Source organism: Ovis aries, chromosome 1, assembly GCF_016772045.2.
Source record: "Ovis aries strain OAR_USU_Benz2616 breed Rambouillet chromosome 1, ARS-UI_Ramb_v3.0, whole genome shotgun sequence".
In the NCBI taxonomy this organism is placed as follows: Eukaryota; Metazoa; Chordata; class Mammalia; order Artiodactyla; family Bovidae; genus Ovis; species Ovis aries.
The window spans coordinates 178,660,623-178,683,059 of NC_056054.1; the positions used below are offsets into that span (position 1 = coordinate 178,660,623).

At 39.8% G+C, this 22,437-nt stretch overlaps 3 protein-coding genes across 11 annotated transcripts in view; 2 read left to right on the plus strand and 1 right to left on the minus strand.

The window, feature by feature from the left end:
* GTPBP8 (GTP binding protein 8 (putative)) overlaps positions 1-22,437 on the plus strand; it is a 50,684-nt gene that overhangs the window by 12,507 nt on the left and 15,740 nt on the right. Inside the window, exon 6 of one of the 2 annotated variants that reach the window (XM_027979963.3) lies at positions 1,279-5,323. The exons of the other annotated variant lie outside the window; for it this stretch is intronic. Coding sequence (XP_027835764.2) covers positions 1,279-1,369 — 91 coding nt within the window. The 3' untranslated portion in view covers positions 1,370-5,323. Of the gene's footprint in view, positions 1-1,278; positions 5,324-22,437 lie in introns of those variants that run through there. 2 annotated transcript variants of the gene reach the window in all.
* Positions 2,364-21,375, minus strand: NEPRO (nucleolus and neural progenitor protein). Of its 7 annotated transcripts, XM_060417741.1 has the most exons (10): positions 21,251-21,375; positions 20,179-20,353; positions 16,234-16,388; positions 13,639-13,718; positions 13,136-13,267; positions 12,366-12,443; positions 10,822-11,183; positions 10,526-10,587; positions 7,870-8,129; positions 2,364-5,751 (listed from the first exon to the last, which is right to left on the minus strand). In XM_060417741.1, the coding sequence occupies exons 2-10, from the start codon at positions 20,258-20,260 to the stop codon at positions 5,292-5,294; spliced, it is 1,671 nt and encodes a 556-aa protein (XP_060273724.1). In that variant the 5' UTR covers positions 20,261-20,353; positions 21,251-21,375; the 3' UTR covers positions 2,364-5,291. The 7 variants fall into 7 exon arrangements, with proteins under 7 accessions (XP_060273724.1, XP_042087320.1, XP_004002973.3 ...); XM_042231386.2 differs by lacking the exon at positions 20,179-20,353 and having other exon boundaries at positions 16,234-16,373; XM_004002924.6 differs by lacking the exon at positions 20,179-20,353.
* The window catches only part of BOC (BOC cell adhesion associated, oncogene regulated), a 273,171-nt gene continuing 271,954 nt past the window's right edge, over positions 21,221-22,437 (plus strand). For both annotated transcript variants that reach the window (XM_060417718.1, XM_060417722.1), the window contains exon 1: positions 21,221-21,666. The gene's annotated coding sequence lies outside the window, so the exon portion shown is untranslated. The remainder of the gene's footprint in view (positions 21,667-22,437) is intronic.

The window sequence follows — 22,437 nt, forward strand, 5'->3', positions numbered from 1 at the left end:
TGGCATGAATATAGAGAAAAGGGAATCCTTGTGTACTGTTGGTAGGAATGTAAATTGGTGCAGTCCCTAAAGAAAACAGTATTGATTCCTCAAAAAACTAAAAATAGAACTACCATATGATCCAAGAATTACACTCCTGGATATACATCTGAAGAAAATGAAAACATTAATTTGAAAAGATATTTGCACCTCCATGCTCGTTACAGCATTATTTTCAATAGCCAAAATTTGGAAACAAGTGTCCCTCAGTGGATGAATGGACAGAGAAGATGTGGTACTGTACAGCTGACCCTTGAACAATGTGAAGGGTTAAGGGTTCTGACCCTTACCCAGTCAAAAATCCAAGTGTAACTTATAGTTGACCTGCCATAGCCATATTTCCTCCAAATCCCTGGATTCAACCAACTGGATGTAACACTGTGGTATTTACCGTTGTAAAACATCCACATGTAAGTGGATAGACACAGATTAGATCCATGATTTTCAAGGGTCATCCTGTACACACAAATGGAATACAATTCAGCCACCAAAAAGGAGGAAATCTTACCATTTGAGAAGACATGAATGGACCTTGAGAGCATTACCCTAAGTGAAATAAGTCAGAGAAAGACAAATAATGTGTGATTTCACTTACATGTGGAATATTAAAAAACAAGCTCAGATGAGAAGAGATTCATGGTTGCTAGAGGTAGAGGTTGAGGGTAAGAAAAATAGGTAAAGGTCAAAAGGTAGAAACTCCCAGTTATAAAATAAACCATGGGGATGGTGTAATATACAATATAGTTACCACAGTTAGTAATGCTGTACTGCATATTTGAAAGTTGCTAAGAGAGTAGACCGTAAAAGTCTTTTTTTTTTTTTTTTTCACAAGAAAAAAAAAATTGTTCACTGTAAATGGTGGCAGGTGTAACTAGACTTATTGTGGTGATCATTTTGCAATATGTACAAATATTGAATCATTGTAAACTAGTAAACACTAAACACTGAAACTAGTGTTGTATGTCGATTATACCATAATAATAATAACTTGGTCTGGAAAATAAAAAGCAAAATAGTAGATATGAAGTTTTTAGAATCATGGAGGAACTAGATCAGATGATATGGATCACCAGATTTAGAATATTACAAGAGGTGCTGAGGAAGAGAAGAAAGGTAGGACAAATTAAGATATCCTGTTTCACACCTGTTGATAAATGGATTTTAAGTTCGGTGAATTCAGATCTGTTACTACCTCTGAAGTAAGGAAGAAAATGATCTTTTTTTTTTTCCCCCCCACAGTGCCATGACCTGTTCTGGAATCCATCTGCTGAGATGCTTTATAGCAGATATAACAGGAAATCTTAAGACTACTGGTTTCCAGTTTAGCTGAAGATTCAAAATTGTCTGTGCCAACTGCAGTTAAAGACAGAATTTCAACATTGTTTTAAATGTTGTGTATCTGTAACTTGGAGAAGGATCACTTCAGCTTTAAAACCTGCATATTTCCAAAGGAAGAATGAATTTGTGCCTATAGGGGCAGGAAGGTTTATACATGATTGAGTTATGCTGTTCATTAGAAGAGATACCAGCAGTTTTTAACAAACTGACAAACAAGACCATATAGAAGTCTATAAAATAAGAATCTGTTTCCTTCCGTGTAGATGATAGTGAGAGTGTTACTCAGTCGTGTCTGACTCTTTGTAACCCTATGGACTGTAGCCTGCCAGGCTCCTCTGTCCATGGCATTTTCCAGGCAAGGATACTGGAGTGGGTAGCCATTCCCTTCTCCAGGGGATCCTCCTGACACAGGGATTGAAGTCACGTCTCCTGCATTGCAGGCAGATTCTTTATTGTCTGAGCCATCAGGGTAGCCCCTACTGTGTAGATGATGGTTTGCCATATTATTCATTGGGTTTTTGTCTTTTAAAGGAATATCTATTACTCTATTTTTTAAATATTACAATGCACTAGGTAAAAAGGGGCTACTTTTTTGTTAAGCACCGATAGATGGGTTGAAGGTAAAGTCTTATGTTATTGTTCAGTCACCAGGTTGTGTCTTGACTGCCACCCCATGGACTGTAGCACACCAGGCTTCCCGGTCCTTCACTATCTCCTAGAGTTTGTTCAAATTCATGTCCATTGAGTTAGTGATGCTATCTAACCATCTCATCCTCTACCACCCTCTTCTTTTACCTTCAATCTTTCCCAGCATCAGGGTCTTTATATGTATGGCTATAACTTACCATTTTTCTGGAGACCTCATTTGAATATAACAAAAATTATTCTTGATAAAATTTCAGTCAGTCCATAATGGAAATACCACTTATTTCAGGCTGAGGTCAGTCACTTTCACAGGGTTCAGAATCAGAAGACCAGAATTCAAGTTCCAGTTCTAATATTTATTACACATTGGATATTTCTGAACTTCTTTTGTAACTCTACCTCAGAAGCTGTGAAGATTAAAATGTGAAAAGAACATCTATTTATTCTACCTATTTGTAAAGCAAAACCAATTCAAGTATATAGCAAAACTCATGGGTAGATTTATCACAGAATACATCCTGTCACAGAGGAAGTAACATTTTATCTAGGTTAAGACCAAAGAAGAAAGTTTTAGGTATGAAAGTTGATTTGCACAGGGCAAGAGAAAAAAGTTGATGGGACAGTTCATAAAAGGAATCTTCCCATTAGGATTCAGAATGGAAAGATAAAGCCTTACTTTGGAATAATGTTAGTGGAAAATATTTTTATGAAGGTGTTTCTGACCTAGTCATACAAGTGGTTTAGCTTTTCAGAGTGAGGCTGAATATTAAAATGTTATAACAATACACTGGATAAAAAATTAATGCTATAAAACAACTTTTTGACTTTTAGAAAATTCAGTTCTGAATATGTTTTCAGTTTTATAGTTAATACTACTAGTTTATTCTAACCAGCAGTGATTTAAACTTTAAGAGGCGGGGAGGGAACTAATATGGGCATTCACCAAGTAAGATATATATTAACAACAAAATTATCTTAAAAGTCATCTTTCTGCCTGCCAGTGTTACTTTACAGCTTGTCAGCCTTGGCTTTTGTTCTTCTAAAAGGAAGGTCTAAGACAAAAGCTTGTGTCCAATAGTTTACTGGGGATGTGATTCCAGGGAACAGGAATGAAGGGGAAATGAAACAGATGGAAGGAAAGCCAATCAAGGAGGCAGTGAGTTGGAAACATAGCTCTAGGGCTTGATCTTGAGGGATCTGTGGAAACTTAGGAAATGTGCCTCTGAATTGCCTTTGAAGGGAGATTAACAAATTGTGTATGCCCGAATGCCAAGCAGTTCCTGTAGCTTGTCAGAGGCGAGAAGGCAAGGTGTAGTCATCCAGTCCTGCTTGAGACTGGTTATCATAGTAGTGGCTGCAGTAAGAGGCCAAGAAGATTTGAAATGACACATGAGAGGTCTACCACACTGCTCTTATAAATGACCAGAGTGTGTTAATGCCACCAGAAGGGATTAAATTGGTATTTACCATGATGATGCTAACAGTTATTTTCTAATCTAATTTACTGGGTAAGTTATGGTTTTGTAAATTTAAGATTTCACTTTTAAAACTTAAAACATTTGAATTTGTTTGGAAAAAAAAAATAGAATACTTATGTTCCTTATTTTTACCAACTTAGGGACACATGAAACTCTTTACTGTTTTTCCCAGAATTTTAAGGGGCAGATGGGAAAAGGAGATAAACATACTCCAAAGGAACATTAATTAAATAGGAAAAAAAAAATGCTAGGCTTATAGTCTAATCCAGTTTCACCTCCTTAGACAATTCACTGAACCACTCTGTTGTATACAATGAAGGGTGATCTCCAAAGTCTCTTCCAGCTGTACAGGTTTATGATTATTGGACAGTAATACCACTTCAGATGGAGGAACTGAGCCCAGAGAAGCCTGCTGTTTGCACATGATTAGTGTCACATGCACACAGAAGCAAGACTGGGTCTTGAATCTTAGAAGCTGATGGCTATTTCTAGACTTGTCACGAAGGAGACTTCCTCGGTATTGTCCATGTTTTAAAGTACCAAGTAGCTGTACCACTTGGTAGGAAACCAGGAGAAATATAAACTAATAAAAAGTGACTAGAGATTGACTTAGCAAGGCTTCAGGAAAGAAGGGAGCTAAACCAGTGTTTATCTAACTGCATTTTGCGCTACTTGCATGAAAATCACCTGAGCCCCGTATTAAAATGCAGATTTCCGATCCTGTCCCCTAGCCATGATTATCAATCTCTGGAAGGGACTCAAATTCGGCATTTTAAACAACCCCACCAAGTGATTCTCAAGACATCCCTACAGTTTGAGAACCACTGGTATAGTAAGTAAGTGGAAAATAAACAGAAAACAGACAAGGAAAGAAAAAGGCCAGATAAAGAACAAAAAGGAAGCTTAAAAAATGGTAGGATGACTGAGCAAGATGCAGGATATACTAGGGCATTGTATAAATTACTATATATAAACATAAAACTTGAAAGAAACCTCAAACTTCGCATCATTATTTGAAAATATGTAGGATTTACCTTCTCAGAGCAATTGTATGAGCAACATACAAATATCAGGTGATAGCATCAGCACCAATTATAAATCTATTTTTAGCCTCTCTAGGCTGATTTTGTGTTTCCTTAGCTTTTTCATTTAACTTTCTCACCTAGTTCTACTTTGTGTATAACCATAAGTCACTCTATATCCTTTCTGGAAAAAAAAATTTATTTGGAATCAATCACTAGCACCCAAATCAAGCTCCCCTATAAACTTTTGGACAATTCCAAAAGCATTTTAATATGCCCTCCAATGAGATAAGGTTAACAAATGAAGTGAAATAATGGTTGTAACCATTGCCTGCTAACATACTTAGTAGCAAAACTGATGATCAGTTCTAACATACAGAAGACAGACAGTACAGCTGTTAAAAGCTATAGACCTTGGTGTTCAGAAGAGCACTTAGCTACAGTGGAGCCATTAAGGTCAAAGTGACCTAGGTGATTCCTTGCTATACCCCACCCCTGCATCCCATTTACCTAAGGCACAATATAAGTTTTACAAACCTAATTACTCAGGTCTTAAGTAAAAAACCGACTAATAGTCAAATATTTGTCGATTAAATGACACAAAGCTATGGTAAGCGTTTATTGAACTAAAATGAACTGCTGTACAGTGTTGTCCTAAAGCAGCTCCTCTGAGTCCAAGTGGTACTTGCAGATCTTCCCACATCTCAGCTGTTCTACTTAAAGCAGCAGAACACTGGAGCAACTGGTTAACAGTTTCACATATGAGCCTCTAAACTCCCATTAAAGCAAAAATATCATCAATGTCGTCTGTCTCCTTAGTGGTTCCTGATGTATTATGTTTATTTCCTTGCATCACTGTCCAAGAACCCGCCTCATTTTCATTGCTTTCTGTAAGCTTTTCATGAGTTTGTGTCTCCTTAGTTTGTATGAAAGGATCTGAAACTCTCCTATTCAACACTTGCTTATTGTTAGGGTACACATCAGTCCTACAAACAGTAGAATCTGAGAGTCTCCCTTTAATGACATCCGTAGCACTCTGAGTCCCTCGAGGGGGCTGCTGGATTTCCTTTGAAAGAGTCGACTGCAACTTTCTCTCTTTCCTTCCTTTCAGTGAAAATTTATTCTGTGATCTTCTTTGTCTCAGGTGATGCTTCGAAGTTTTCATACCTAAGCCATGAAGAAGGCAGTTGCAAATAGATGTTTTCATGCACTGTAGCTTCTTTGGCAAACTTTAAAGGACAGAAGAAATTAGATTGTTAAGATGCAGAAAAACATTCTCAGAAATTTCGTCTCCTTCTTACCAACTTCCAATTAAAATATATGTCCTATGCCTCTGTACAATTTCCAGAATCATAAGGAAAAACACAGAAATAGGAGCTTCATATCCAGTCTGTGTTTTCAGAGCACAACTTCCCTCTGATTTAGACTGTGGGCAAATGTGTCCCCATTACATTTCCACAGTAAAGTAGCTCCTTCAACTAGCAAGGCAGCTGAATGGTGAGATACTGCCATATTTCAGTGCCAGAGCTACTTCCTGATAATTGCTAATCTATTCATAATGTAATAGGAATGGAACTGGGGAAAAGATGAATTACAAATAGAAAAGTCACTAGGATGCATCTTCCCATTTCTAGAGTAACGACTTCATATTCAATATAATAACAGGAAATGAACAAGAAAAAAGGAATAAAAGTGAAGAGGGAGTTTATGTAAAATGAGAAGACAGGGATGCCATCATAGGCAAAATGACAGCATTCATATTATCTTCAAATCTGGGGATTCAGAACTCAAATGGCTGGTTATATTAGGTATTTAGGATATAGGATATACTGAGTAGGATATACTGCCACCAGGAGCACTGGTACCCTGCTAACTGCCTCACTCTGATAGAATGCAAACGATTAGCCTGAGTCTGTGCCTCCTACTGTACCCTCTTCCTTTTTAAACCAATATAGAACTTTGAGGAAGCCCATTTTAACGCAGTAATCCATGATCTCTGTTTCCAAACCATTCTGTCTTACTATAAATGGTAATTTTTAAGTGAGGAGAGGGTAGGTGACTTCCCATCTGAAATGGAAATAGATGAAAAAGACCCAGAAGAATCAGAGGATCTGCACTGAGTTCAAGATCTCCAGCTCTAATTCCCTGAGTAAAATCCTCTTATTAACTCATCCATAAAACGTGAATACCACCACCTGTGTCAGTTATTGTGGACATTAAGTGAACTTAACATGTAGCACAAATATAACGTGTTACTGAAACATCAAAACGGGGCAGAATGAAAGAGCACTGCATTTTTGTGGGGTGCAGAATAATGGCTTCATCAAATAACCACCAGTTTGTTACCCTCTGGATTAACTTTTAATTAGCATCTCTGCCTCATCTACCCCTGAGTTTAAACAGAATCTTGAACAGAACAGCTCCATTTTAAATTGAGCTTCCACTCTAGAATATAATGTAAAAACCCTTAACTTCTCCCACAGCTTTTAGTCAAAACTTGCTATAAAACCTTCAGTATATATCATATTTTTTTTTACTAAAACAGGTATTGTTTTTCCATAAATTTTTAAAGAAAATTTAACAAGTTGTGACCAAGTGACATCCATGGAAACCATTATAAAGCCCTGAATAGACACATGTCCATAAATATAGTAAGAAATTGTGGTGGATGCACAGAGTGTTTCTTGAAGGATACGCAAAAAGTGGTCAGTGATCGCCCCTGTCAAGGGGGAATGAGGACCTTTATGGCCATTTGTGTCTCAAATTGTTACTACACGCGTCTATTATTTGTTCAATAAAAACATAAAGCCCTAAAATATCTAACTTCATTCAAGCAATATTGGCTCACAAGGATAACCATCCTTAAGCAGTGCTATGAATGTAGGCATCCCAAAAGGATGAAGCAATACATGGCGAGTCTAGCTCCTGTGAATGGAAACTACTCGACGCTGACTCGAGTCTGGTGTGTGGCCTTGTAGGAAGAAGCATCTTCTGCTCTCACACCCTCATCCCACTGAAGCTGCGGGCAGACTGGCCATCTCCTACCAGAGAGGCAGAACTCCATGAGGATTAAATCTGTCTTACACATAGTTGCATCTGCAGGTTAGCATACCACCGACACACCTGATACTTTTCGAATAAAAGGATGGAATGGTGAAGAGTAAATCCAATTGACCAAATTTACTTCCTCCTGATGATACATATATTTAGCTCTGTCCAATAAAAGTAGCTAACAAAACTGCAATTTTAGTCCCCAGGGTACTGGACATTAAAAAGGCTGACTATATACTTTCGCCTTAAAAGATAACAGAAGAAGTAAAGGAATGTAATTTTTATAATATACCTACCTAGAGCCTTGAGCTTCCACATGTTTAAGCCGATTACTTTTAAGAAGTTTGTTACCCAGAAAGGTGGTCTGAACCTTCAGTTTTTTGCTTCTACACCACAGAATTGCCATTTGGATTTCTTCAGAAAGTTGTGTGAAAGTCTCAGCCTCTCGGAATCTTTGCACAAGACTTTTTACACAGGGAGTTCCTATTGCTTTCTGAGAAGAATGTTTGGTTGCCTTTAGTTTGGATGGAGAACATTTAAACTCAAAGTTCTTCTCCTGAAATATGGAATGAGAAAAATATATTGGATCTGTTACTGACATATAACAAGAGAGAGAAGTTGACTCACACACTATCAACATTTGAAAATGCATCTTTTTAAAAGAAGGAGAAAAGTTTTTTCCAGTTCCCCATGCTTTCTGTTTGTCTTTTTAAATTCTTTTGACTGTGCCACCTGGCTTTGGGGATCTTAGTTCCTCAACCCTGGGAACAGACTGGTACCCCCCTTGCAGTGGAAATACAGTCCTAATAACTAGACTGCCAGGGAATTCCTTTCCTTAAAAAAATTTTTATTCACTGTTCCTAATACGATTTTTTCCCTTCTGTGCTACAACAGATCCCATCTATAGCTAAATTCAGTTGTACACAAGTAACAGTATAAACATTTACAGACATATTTATTTAACCTGTGTTGCTGTTGTGTTTGTGACCCCATGGACTACAGCCCGCCGGGCTCCTCTGTCCATGGGATTTCCCAGGCAAGAATACCGAAGTGGCCATTTCCTTCTCCGGGATCTTCCCCACCCACAGATCCATCCTGCCTCTCCTGCACTGGCAGGTGGATTCTCAACCACTGAGCCACCAGGAAGCCCATTTAACCTACACATAAGAATAAAACTCCGCATAATTAAGTATTGGTCAAAGTCTATCTGGCGGGAGACAAAATCGCTGAAAGGCTCTTTTCCTCTAATACTGGACTACCACAGCTTGTTTTTCATCACCTCCTCAATGAAGGGTCATAAATGTTGTTGATAAATGTGGAAATGCAGATGACTGCTGAATGTATGCTAAAAATGCTTAACTGAGCAATATTTCCAATTCCAATTCAACCATCTTTTGACGTGGCACCTCTGTCTCTTCAACGTCACTTTTCTGCATGAAGTCAAGTGAATTTTATCAACTACTACTGTTTATTGAAATATGCCACCTACAAGGTCTGCTTCCATCTTGTGTTCAAAACTTCGTTTCTTGCAAATTTCTCATTCTCAAGAAGAACAAGTAATAGTAGTAGAAGGCAGAGACCCATCGATCTTTGTGTTGGTGATCCATAAAGGTTTGGCCTAAAAACACCCTAAGCATGTTGGTGCTAAATGCTAAAAATAAAATAGTGATTGGTCATAAATAAGAGGGATGCTGGAACCAGCTCACATAGGAACAAGTGATGGACTGCAGAAAGTTTCAGGAGTCACAGAGAGCTGTAGTTATTAAGAGAGAGCTGATAAAACTATTTGGAGACTGGTGTAATGATAAACTGCAGGAGACAGTTAAGGACAGGGAAGCCTGGTGTGCTGCAGGCATGGAGTTGCAGAAAGTCAGACACAACTTAGTGACTGAACAACAAATAATATTAAATGACAAAGACTAAAACCAAACTGCCTGGTTCAAATCCCAGTTCTGCCCCATATTTGCTATCTGGCCTAGACAAATTTCTTGTCCTTTCTTTGCCTTAATTTTCTCATCTGAAACATGGAAAGAACAGCACCTACCTCACAGGACTTTTGCAAGGATTATATGAGTTTACACATATAAAGAGTTCTGAACAATGCCCAGCAAAGAGTAAATGCAGTATAAGTATTATGGTGATGATGACATCTTCCTCCAGAACTTGTAAACTGGACAAAATATAAATGCAAGCTGGAATCCTTGTAAACCTTCAAGAAAGTACTGACTTGTTAGAAAAGAATTCTTGAATAGAATGGAAGAAATAGCCCATGAAGAAAACAACTTTGAAAAGAGAGTAAAAGAACTTCTTATCCGTGTCAGATCCAGAACAAACCAAGTTTACAGACACTGGCTGAGGAGAGGTCAAATGCTGACAGCAGCTCTAACACTGACAGAAAGACAGAAATAGAAGCCTCATGATAAAAGATGATGATGATGATAGTGACGATGGAAGTACCTGACAACATCTAACATCAAGTAAGGGCTTACCACACTTGAGACTCTGTGCTGAATACTTTACATGTACTAAAACTGGCAGAGCCCTATGAAGTGTATACTGTTTCTAGAAAATGGAGGCATGGACAGGTCAAGAAACTTACGTAAGGTCACAAACTACTACACACCAAAGCCAGGACACAAACCATCTGACTTCGAAGCCCATGTTCTTAAGCTGCAGTGTAATCCACTCCTATGGTGGATCCTAGGATCATTTTAAAATCCTAGCAAAACCCTTAGTAAAATGTTTCTGAAGGCATTCTATTAACCGAATTAACTAGATGCACTCAGATCCCTTGGAAATGCCTCCACTCATTCAGAAGCAGACTGAGACTAAGATGGCACTATGCCTAGAGCCGAGGATAAAACCAGAAGTGAGATTCAGCCTCTGGCCTTGGTAAGTGGCATCTACACTTAGCAGAAATCATAAGCTATTATTAAAATAAGCCAGACAAACCTGAATAGCTTTTTGTTTCAGCTGTTTGCAGAAAGCTCTCACATCAAATTCTGATGACTTTTCTGTGGAGATAGAGTACAGATAAAACAATTAGGCATACTGTTTTCAAAACAATAAATTCTTAAGTACATGACAACAAAGGGAGTTAAGCAAGCAAAGAACTATGAAGATACAATAGAAAGAAATAACATGCTCAAGCTTAGAAAACACACATTATTAATACCACACGTCTCTAAAGATAATGTGAGTTAAAATTAAGAGAGTTTAAGAAAATGAGCCATATCAAAGCAAATTACCTTTTAAGATTTTCTTACTCTTTACTGGTTGTCCAAGATCCATGTTATTCGGTATATTGATCTTCATTTGTTTAGCTTTTTCAGAAATTCTAAGTAAAGTTTCTTCACCCGACCTCTGTGATTGCTCTTTTGTTAAAAATAGTTTATTTAGCAGTTTGGTTACTCCTTTAGCTACAAAAGCTGTAGGCATTTTTTTCTTAAAGACTTCAAAATAGGGCTCTCCTAAAAATTCAACAATATCAGAAGGAAAGGTAAAACCTTTGAAGTAAGGCAATGGTTGAATCCTGGAGACCTCTTGAAGTAATCCAAACAATGGTTCATATAAAGAAACCAGCTTTTTTAAAACATCTTTATACAGAACCCTAGGGAAAGAAGTAAGAGCTCATGAATTAGCCAGTAATTGTAATTTGCAGATTACATAATAACTAACAGATTCAAAGCTGAAAATAACACCTATCAGTCTGCCGCTATAGATTTAAAACAAAAAAATGCTACAGTGGATACTTGCAAAGAGCTAGATTTAGTCCAGCTTATACAGAAAAATCCAAGTACAAAATGTTATATAAAACCAAATACAGTACTACATGGAGAGAGATTTCAAAGGATGGGCACCAAAATCTTAAATGTGATTTTATCTAGAGGATAAGATTTTAGGCAAATTTCAGGTTCTTTGAAAAGTTTCTTCAAATAAACATGTATTATTAAAATTAAAAAATCAAAGCTATTTTCATTGTAGGGAAGAATAATACGGTTTGACATTGAGTAGTAATTCTAACATTACTAACATGATAATCATACTAACATAGGGTAAGTAATTCTAACATTGTTAGCTCTAAAAACAAGCAGAATAAAAAAACAGGATGATTGAAAAGCGTACTTGAGATAAACAGATTAAGACAGAAATTAAGGATTAGAAATAATTTTTTCTTTTTTTGTTTCCATTCAAATTATAGCTAATCACAAATGGGCAGATTTTGAATCTGATTATCCATCAGATAAGCTCCATAATATATATTGTGAGATGCAAGGGAAATTCTCTTTGGTTTGCAACTAGTATTACCAGTGTTCTTTACATCAATAGCTATGGCTGGAAAAGCAGTAGTGGTTCATGTGGAAGAAAGGAATTTAGAAACATAAGGAAGGTCATTGCCATTAAGTATTAGAAATCTAGTGGCAGAAACAAACGAATGATATAGACTGCCCAGGAACACATTCATTTTAAATGGCTCAGCTGAATGATTAAAGGAACCTTTTTTTTTAAAATTCCAGCTGCTAATCCTAGGAATTCATTTGCTTAGTTAATGTGGAAGTGATCTCATGGATTCAGATTGAAAGCCTAGTCTTTTGACATAACTTAGCTTCCCAATAACAACACTTAGCTTCCTAATCCATCCCAGATAAACTCTGATCAAATGAAGAAACAGAATTTCTGCACCTTCAACATCCCATGGAAAAGCAAATATGAAAACTACTAATAAGAAACCTAGTCTGAGTTAGAGAAATGAAAAAGAAAAGAAGGATTTCAAAGGTACGTACATACATACCATAACCTGCTCACGAGGCCAACCATCACAAGGTTTAAAATAATGAATTCTTGCAAACCTAGATGTTTCACAGTCAAGCTGAAGAATCAAGTTAAAGTTGGAAAACAGAAAGCACTTTATGTTTTGTTGAGTTACATTTATGGGAAAAAAAAAACCACAATGCAGAATTTTAAGGAGTTAAAGCCTTAAAACATGTTCTATTAAGTCATTGAAGCTTTAACAGAAGTAATATACACTCTGCTAGAGGCTTCATTAATAAATTTGGTTTCTAAGGATTAGCTTTTAAGATTAAGAATTTCTAACTGTCAATGCCTTTAGGATAATACATATTAAATAGAGGTAGAAATCCCTGGCAATGGCTATCTCAGGCACTTCCCAGGAAGAGGAGACCAAAGAGCAAAATTTTAAGAACTTGCATCAATTATAACTCCTACTTTGAGAATATGAAAAACTACATACTCCCTAGCTTTCAAACAGAAATACTATTAAATTCATCCCTGTATGCATGCTCAGCCGTGTCTGACTCTGCAACCCCATGGATTGTAACCCAACAGGCTCCTTGGTCCGTGGGATTTCCCAGGCAAGAATACTGGAGTGGGTTGCCACTTCCTCCTCCAGGGGGTCTTCCTGACCCAGGGATCAAACCTGCATCTCCTGTGGCTCCTTCATTAGCAGGTGGATTCTTTACCACTGAGCCACCTGAGAAGCCCATTAAATACATCCAAACAACTGAAGTTCAGAAAAACGTTTTTCAGATGATTCAAGGATACAGAAATGTCTTGCAGCAACAGTCCAACAGGCGAAGCAGCAACTTGCAGGCTCCCAAAATCTTCATCAACACCAGTTCCACCACTGGTTGGCTGGGGATGACACATGCTTTGGTATTTATAGGCTGATTTTCACTTGACAAAAATAGAAAAGTATGTTACTTTCATTCTTAACTATAAAACACTTATATAATAAGTACAGAATTGCTTTAAGCTCAATTTGAGGTAGTTAAGCTTAATAATGACTCACTGAAGTTAACTGACACTTATGTTTCAAAATAGCTTATCATCACCCAGGTTTCAGTGTCACACTATTCCTTCCCACAAGCCAACAGAGGGAGATTACCACAAATACCAGGGGCCCTTTATTAAAATAAAGTTTGTACAGCTAAGGTATAATTGGTTATATTCAAACAATAATGAAGGAAGTCTAAAGCGAGGTCACAGCAAGACACCAGGTTTCCAGCCCAGCACGAAGCCCATTACAAAGCAACTAGACTACTTACTTAGAAGAAAATGACTCTGAGAGATCTTGAATTGAACCTTCCAAATTCATGTTTTTCAAACGTTTTAAACACTGTTCAACCTGAAAGGGGAAGACCAGCTCAAATTCACATGTTTCTGTGTAATAGAGACAAACCCACGATGTGAACACGAAAACAAATTCAAAATTTCAAAGTATGGTAATACCCTGAATACAAAGTGTAGAAATACACAGAATACAAAGTATAGAAATACACAGAATACCATATTTTAGGGTAAAGAAACCTGTAGCCCAAAGCAGTTGCTTCTGGTTAAAAATTTTAAATTTATGCAGCCAAATAAATTTCTCAGATTTTGTCTTAAACTTCAAAAGATACACAAAACACTTTAGACAACTTATTATATACTCATTTAATACATTCCCAATTAGTTATTTACCACCACAATAAATAAATTGCAACTTTGTTCTTTTTATGATTCGGGGATTTTGATTATGCTCAGGTTATGACCAGTGACTGGATTTCCCTGGTGGCTCAGATGGTAAAGCATCTGTCTACAATGTGGGAGACCCAGGTTCGATCCGTGGGTTGGGAAGATCCCCTGGAGAAGGAAATGGCAACCCACTCCAGTACTCTTGCCTGGAGAATCCCATGGATAGAGGAGCCTGGCGAGCTACAGTCCATGGAGTCGAAAAGAGTTGGACACAATTAAGCAACTTCACTTTCTTTTTTTCTTTCTTTCTTTCTTACTATAGTCCAGGATGTGCTTGGTGCTATAAAGAGGACCAAAGTAAATGTAAGATTATTCTTCTCAAGATTGTATTAATAAACTTTTCTGAAAGTAACATGATTCTAATAGTGAAACTAATAAAACAAGACAGTAAATTGTTAAGTACTAAATTTCACTGTCCGTAAGTGCTGCAGACATGAGGATCAAGTGATGGAGGGGCATTGTAAACATACAGGACCAGGTAAGCAAAGGCTCAGAGGAGGGAACCAATGTGGTGAGTAGGAAGACTCAAAGAGTTCAGGCTGCTTGTAGTACAACATATATGACGATGAAGACCACAGGGAAGCCTGAGCTAAGAAAACTGAAGAGGCCAGATCAGGAAGGATCTGCTAAGTTAAGCTAAGAGGTCTGCTCTTTATTCAGGGGACAATGGAGAACCATTAAAAATTAAGCTTTGTTTTAGGATGATTAACCTGGATTTGGTACGTGTGAACATGCCACAGTAGAGGAAAGACTAAAGGAGGAAACATCAGTCAGAATTACAAGACAACAAAAAATTGACAAGGTTTTAAAATTTAGCCAGAACTAAAAGGGACTAGACACAGAGAAACTGTTAATTGATCAGTTAACCAGATGGGAGAGCAGAGAAAACAGAACACCAAATTTTTATGACTATACTTATTGACAACCTGGAAGCCAGGAGGAGAAATACATAAATTCAATCTGAGATAACAAGTTTGGTTTTGGAGTTAAAGACTCAGGAGATAAAACCTGCTCCAGAGAAGAAAACTTAGAAAAAACCATAATCGCAAATCTTTCTTTGGTGAAGAAATCATCATTTTTGCTTTAAGTAATGTGAATGGAAAACTAACCAAAGAACATGAATCTGTTTAAGGTTGGAGATAATGCCATACACCTAGCACAAAGCACAGTGCCTGACACATAGAAAGTTTCAAAAATACTTGGAGAATTAATAAAATGAAAGAGCAAATAAATTAGCATATACAGAACTTAGAAGGCTCTATTCTGTGTATGTAATCCCTGAGCTAGAAGGACCCAATTTTGTCTTAAACTTCAAAAGATACACAAAACACTTTACACAACTTGTTATATACTCATTTAATATATTCCCAATTAGATTGTTTACCACAATAAATTGCAACTTTGTTCTTTTTATGATTTGGGGATTTTGATTATGCTCAGGAAAACTGTTTCTTAATCCAACATTTTGTTTTGATCAAATCACTCAATCTTTAAAGTAGACAAAGGAGTGGTAATTTGTTACAGATTGTATATAATGAAGAAATTTTTTCATAATTATCTACCTACTAGAAACAAGACTGGGAAAGAATCGAACATAGTTCTTTTCTAATACAGACTGTTTTTTGAAATGCTTTCAGGGAAAAAAAACTGAAAGCTCACATGTGATTGTGGGCTTAACACTTAAAAATCACAAGTGAAAGTGAAGTGAAAGTCACTCAGTTGTGTCCAACTCTTTGCGACCCCATGGACAGTCCACAGAATTCTCCAGGCCTGAATACTGAAGTGGGTAGCCTTTCTTTTCTCCAGGGGATCTTCCCAACCCAGGGATCAAATCCAGGTCTCCCGCATTGCAGGCAGGTACTTTACTAGCTGAGCCACAAGGGAAGCCCAAGAATTCTGGAGTGGGTAGCCTGTCCCTTCTCCAGTGGATCTTCCCAACCCAGGAATCAAACCAAGGTCTCCTGCATTGTAGGTGGATTCTTTACCAACTGAGCTATCAGGAAAGCCCAAGTAAATCACAAGTAATTTACTTCAATTTCCATAAATAACAAAAGTTAAGTGGCAGTGTGACCTCCATCTTCACCAAGTAAAAATGTTTTATCTTAAATACAGGGCTCTCGCCTTACCTGTCTGAGGGCCAAATGGGGCTTATGGCGCCCCATTCTGTTGTGATTGCTGTAAAGGATTGCGCATAATACATCTGTCTCTGCATCTAAGGTTCGGCTCTTCAGTGACAATGTAATGCGACAGCATTCTTTAATTATAGCTGCAATGCAAAGGTCTAATGCAGAGATATTTAGTAATAAGACTTAACATGCATTTCTACATTAAGTATATTATACAAAAAATACACTAAAAGAAGCATCTTTCCTTATCTGTTTTAAAGAAATCAATAACAACACAATCAGCTTCACCTGTAAGAACATAAGTAAACATTTCTAAGTATGTAAGAAATGACATAGGAAGGAAGGAAAATGGTGACAGATGATATCAAGTTCATGAAATCATTCAGAAAACATCTATTAAACTAGAATGTATATCATATCACATTTTATCGTGATTTTAATATTCTTTCATACGAATACTTTGCAGAGTCATTTAGGGTACACCAAACACTTTAAGAAAGTGGGGAAAGCCACTAGACCATTCAGCTATGACCTGAGTCAAATCCCTAATGATTATACAGTGGAAGTGAGAAATAGATTTAAAGGACTAGATCTGATAGACAGAGTGCCTGATGAACTATGGACAGAGGTTCGTGACACTGTACAGATGACAGGGATCAAGACCATCCCCAAGAAAAAGAAATGCAAAAAAGCAAAATGGCTGTCTGAGGAGGCCTTACAAACAGCTGTGAAAAGAAGAGAAGTGAAAAGTAAAGGAGTAAAGGAAAGATATACCCACTTGAATGCAGAGTTCCAAAGGATAGCAAAGAGAGATAAGAAGGCCTTCCTCAGCGATCAGGGCAAATAAATAGAGGAAAACCATAGAAGAGGAAAGACTATAGATACCCATAGTCTTTCTTATCTACCTAATAGATAAGAAAATTCGAGATACCAAGGGAACATTTCATGCAAAGATGGGCCAATAAAGGACAGAAATGGTATGGACCTAACAGAAGCAGAAGATATTAAGAAGAGGTGGCAAAAATACACAGAAGAACTATACAAAAAAGATCTTCATGACCCAGATCATCACGATGGTGTGATCACTCATCTAGACCCAGATATCCGGGAATGTGAAGTCAAGAGGGCCTTAGGAAGTATCACTACGAACAAAGCTGGTGGAGGTGATGGAATTCCAGTTGCTGCTGCTACTGCTGCTAAGTCACTTTAGTCATGTCCAACTCTGTGAGACCCCACAGACAGCAGCCCACCAGGCTCCACCATCCCTGGGATTCTCCAGGCAAGAACACTGGAGTGGGTTGCCATTTCCTTCTCCAGTGCATGAAAGTGAAAAGTGAAAGTGAAGTCGCTCAGTCGTGTCCAACTCTTCGCCACCCCATGGACTGCAGCCTACCAGGCTCCTCTGTCCAGGGGATTTTCCAGGCAAGAGTACTGAAGTGGGTTGCCATTGCCTTCTCCGGAATTCCAGTTGAGCTATTTCAAATCCTAAAAGATGATGCTGAGAAAGTGTTGTACTCAATATGCCAGCAAATTTGGAAAACTCAGCAGTGGCCACAGGACTGGAAAAGGTCAGTTTTCATTCCAATCCCAAAGAAAGGCAATGCCAAAGAATGTTCAAACTACCACACAGCTGCACTCATCTCACACACTAGTAAAGTAATGCTCAAAATTCTCCAAGCCAGGCTTCAGCAATACGTGAACCATGAACTTCCAGGTGTTCAAGCTGGTTTTAGAAAAGACAGAGGAACCAGAGATCAAATTGCCAACATTCGCTGGATCATTGAAAAAGCAAGAGGAGTTCTAGAAAAACATCTGTTTCTGCTTTATTGACTGCTAAAGCCTTTGACTGTGTGGATCACAATAAACTGTGGAAAATTCTGAAAGAGATAGGAATACCAGACCACCTGACCTGCCTCTTGAGAAACCTGTATGCAGGTCAGCAAGCAACAGTTAGAACTGGACATGGAACAACAGACTGGTTCCAAATAGGAAAAGGAGTACGTCAAGGCTGTATAGTGTCACCCTGCTTATTTAACTTCTATGCAGAGTACATAATGAGAAACGCTGGGCTGGAAGAAGCACAAGCTGGAATAAAGATTGCCTGGAGAAATATCAATAACCTCAGATATGCAGATGACACCACCTTTGTGGCAGAAAATGAAGAACTAAGAGCCTCTTGATGAAAGTGAAAGAGGAGAGTGAAAAAGTTGGCTTAAAGCTCAACATTCAGAAAACGAAGATCATGGCATCTGGTCCCATCACTTCATGGCAAATAGATGGGGAAACAGCGGAAACAGTGGCTGACTTTATTTTTCTGAGCTCCAAAATCGCTGCAGATGGTGATTGCAGCCATGAAATTAAAAGATGCCTACTCCTTGGAAGGAAAGTTATGACCAACCTAGACAGCATAATAAAAAGCAGAGACATTACTTGGCCAACAAAGGTCCATCTAGTGAAGGCTATGGTTTTCCAGTAGTCATGTATGGATTTGAGAGTTGGACTATAAAGAAAGCTAAGCACCGAAGAATTGATGCTTTGAACTGTGGTGTTGAAGAAGACTCTTGAGAGTCCCTTGGACTAAAAGGAGATCCAACCAGTCCATCCTAAAGGAGATCAGTCCTGGGTATTCATTGGAAGGACTGGTGTTGAAGCTGAAACTCCAATATTTTGGCTACCTGATGGGAAGAGCTGACTCATTTGAAAAGACCCTGATGTTGGGAGAGATTGAAGGCAGGAGGAGAAGGGGATGACAGAGGATGAGATGTTTAGATGGCATCACCGACTCAATGGACATGAGTTTGGATAAACTCCAGGAGTTTGTGATGGACAGGCAGGCCTGGCATGCTGCGGTTTATGAGGTCGCAAAGAGTCAAACAACTGAGCAACTGAACTGAACTGAAATACTTTAAGTATGTTGAAGGTGGGACACTTTTATATACTTCTCTAATACCACTTTAAGAATATATTTAGAAAAGAGAAATCACTATAACAACTGGAAATTATATAATATCTGACTAAACACAGGGTGCTTATTTAGCAAAACAAGATAACAGCCTCCTAGTCTGAAAAGCTGTGAACATAAGAGTTAATAGTGTTCTCTATGCCTCTTAAGGGTAGCAGTAGCATCCTCAGTGGCAGTAACACAAAGGCAAACTTTACACAACACAGAGAACTTTCTTACTCTCCCAACTATTTGAGGCCAGAATGAGCTGCCTTTGGGGTGGGGAGAGACTTAGTGAATTTCCATGCTTAACAGGAATCCTGTTAAAAAGTATTTCTGAACAGAGGAAGGGGTAGCGTTAATCTGTAAATGGGGCAGGATGGATGGATGGAGAGGGGAATCTGATGATGTTATAAATATTTAATAACAGCTATCATCTGCAAGGAGATCCAACCAGTTCATCCTAAAGAAAATCAGTCCTGAGTATTCAGTTAGGACTGATGGTGAAGCTGAAACTCCAATACTTTGGTCACCTGATGCTAAGAACTGATTCATATGAAAACACCCTGATGGTGGGAAAGATTGAAGGCAAGAGGAGAAGGGGAGGACAGAGGATGAGATGGTTGGATGACATCACCGACTCAATGGACATGAGTTTGTGCAAGCTCTGGGAGTTGGTGATGGACAGGGAAGCCTGGCTTACTGCATTCCATGGGGTTGCAAAGAGTCAGACACAACTGAGCGACTGGACTGGACTGAACTGATCATTATTTACTATATCAGGCACTGTTCCAAATATTCACTTTATTTTATATTAATAATACTTTATATTATTACTCTATAATACTCCCTTTCAGCAGAACTGCTCTATGAATAAAGTACTATTGTTATTCCCGTTTGAAAATAAGCTGAGGCCCAGAGACGTTAGACATTCCCTACTGCTCAATCCAGTTCCAGCAGAGGGAAGAGCCGGGATTCAATCCCTCAACCCAGTTCTTACTGACCTGTGTGCGTGCTAAGTCGCTTCAGTCTTGTCCGACTCTGTACGACCCTATGAACTGCGGCCTGCCAGGCTCCTCTGTCCATGGGCTTTTCCAAGCAATACTGGAGTGCGTTGCTATGCCCTCCTCCAGGCGATCTTCCCGACCCAGGGATCGAACCTGCGCCTCTTACTTCTACCTAAAGAAAGGTGGGTTCTTTCCCACTAGCGCCACCTTACTGCCCTACTGCCTAATAATCGAAATGCCATTCAAACACTGATAGAGCCCCATGAACAGTATGAACAGTATTGATAGAGCAGGCTTTCCTAAATGACATCATTTAGATCCTCCCAGAGACCTGGCGATAGCTGCTGCTACTGCTGCTAAGTCGCTTCAGTCGTGTCCGACTCTGTGCGACCCCACAGACGGCAGCCCACCAGGTTCCCCCATCCCTGGGATTCTCCAGGCAAGAACACTGGAGTGGGTTGCCATTTCCTTCTCCAATGCATGAAAGTGAAAGTGAAGTCGCTCAGTCGTGTCAGACTCCTAGCGATCCCATGGACTATAGCCTACCAGGCTCCTCTGTCCATGGGATTTGCCAGGCAAGAGTACTGGAGTGGGTTGCCATTGCCTTCTCCGGGAAACTAACCCCATTTTACAGATAAGGAACGGGGGACCCAGGAAATTTGCGGCTTAATCGCAGAGTGCTTGAGTGGCGACCCGCAGCCCTTCGGAGGCAGAGCACGGCAGAGACGGAGGGCTGACCACGCCTCTTGGTGGCTGAGTGAAACGTAGGGCTCCCAGGCAGCACTTTTCCCTGACACCAGTTGTGTCCGCCCCTCTCCCCCATTTCGGTGCGGTGCTGGGTCGCGAGCCTTCGGTGCCCCTGCCAGGCCCTGCGATAGACACGGTGGATCCAGCGAACAACTGTAAAGCCGGGTGCCCCCACGAGACTCCTTGGCAAATTCCCCAGTTCCTGACCCTTCGGCCCTTCCCAGTGTCCCGCGGGCTCCGGAAGTCCCGCCCAGCGCGCACGTGCGCCGGCCCCACGCCTCCTCCGGAAAAGCCTGCGCCCCTAGCCCGGCGCCTCACTCACCTAGCGCCGTATCTGGGTCCTGTACGGTCACTGCGCTACGGCTCCCTGCCTTAGGGATCCTCACCCGGTTCCACGGCTCCGGGCCCGGCAACAGCGTAGCCATCTTGGGAGGCAGCAAGCGGAGTGGGAGGGGCGGAGCTAGGCGAGACCAAGTGGAGGCACAGAAGGAGGGGAAATGAGCTAACGTCACCGGGAGGTAGAGGGCAAAAGGTGGGGCGGGGGCGGGGCCCTGGGCGGAGTCTTTCATGGAACTGTGGACTAAGTATGGTGAACCTGAAACACGTGGTAGTGTATCAGAACCACCTGGGAGATTTGGGGGGCGCCTTATCCCAGTACTACACAGAATCTCGGAATGGGTTGAGGCTTTGTCCTTGTGTTTCTGCTTCCCCATGGGATTCTGAGGCGCAACCAGTTTGGTAAGTACTTCAAGGTCTTTTACAGACGTGAAAAGTAAGACGTAGTTGAGTTGCATACACCCTCATCTCCACCTCAGCCATTAGGAGAAAAGGAAGAAATGGAATAAAGAGCCTTAAACAAAATGTACGTTTGCAACACAGAAAACTTAAGAGTTAGTCAAGGATGGTGTGTGTGTGTGTGTGTGTGTGTATTTAGTCGCTCAATCGTGTCCTTCTCTTTGTGTCCCCATGGACTGCAACCAGCCAGGCCCCTTCCCATGGAACTTTCCAGGTAAGAATACTGCCCTTCCATGGCAACTTTCCAAGTTGCCATTTCCTTTTCTAGGGGATCTTCCCAACCCAGTGATGGAACCCACATCTCTTGGGTCTCCTGCCTGAGCAGGCAGATTGTTTACCACTAGAGCCACCTTGGAATTGACGTTAGCCAAGGAAGCAGCAGCAAAACTATAATAGAGTGGAGCCCTTAGCACATGGGGCTGCTGTGTGCCATTACACTGTGCAGTGGTCAGTGGTCCTGCTCAGTCATTGGTTAGTGCCATAGTGGGCCCCTCCCGTAAATAACTATCAATGGGTGACCGTTAGTGATCTTGCCAGGCCTTCGGTTGGTGTTGCAGTGAGCCCCACCAACAAATAACCGTCAATGAGTGACCCTTAGTAGGGGATTTAGCCAAGGGTCCGTGGAGTGTGGTCCTCAGGTAGAAAGTGAGGTAAGAGGCAGATCCTGTTCTTCCAGGGGGCTGGTCCAGCTCACCCTGCTTTGGGCCAGTGGGT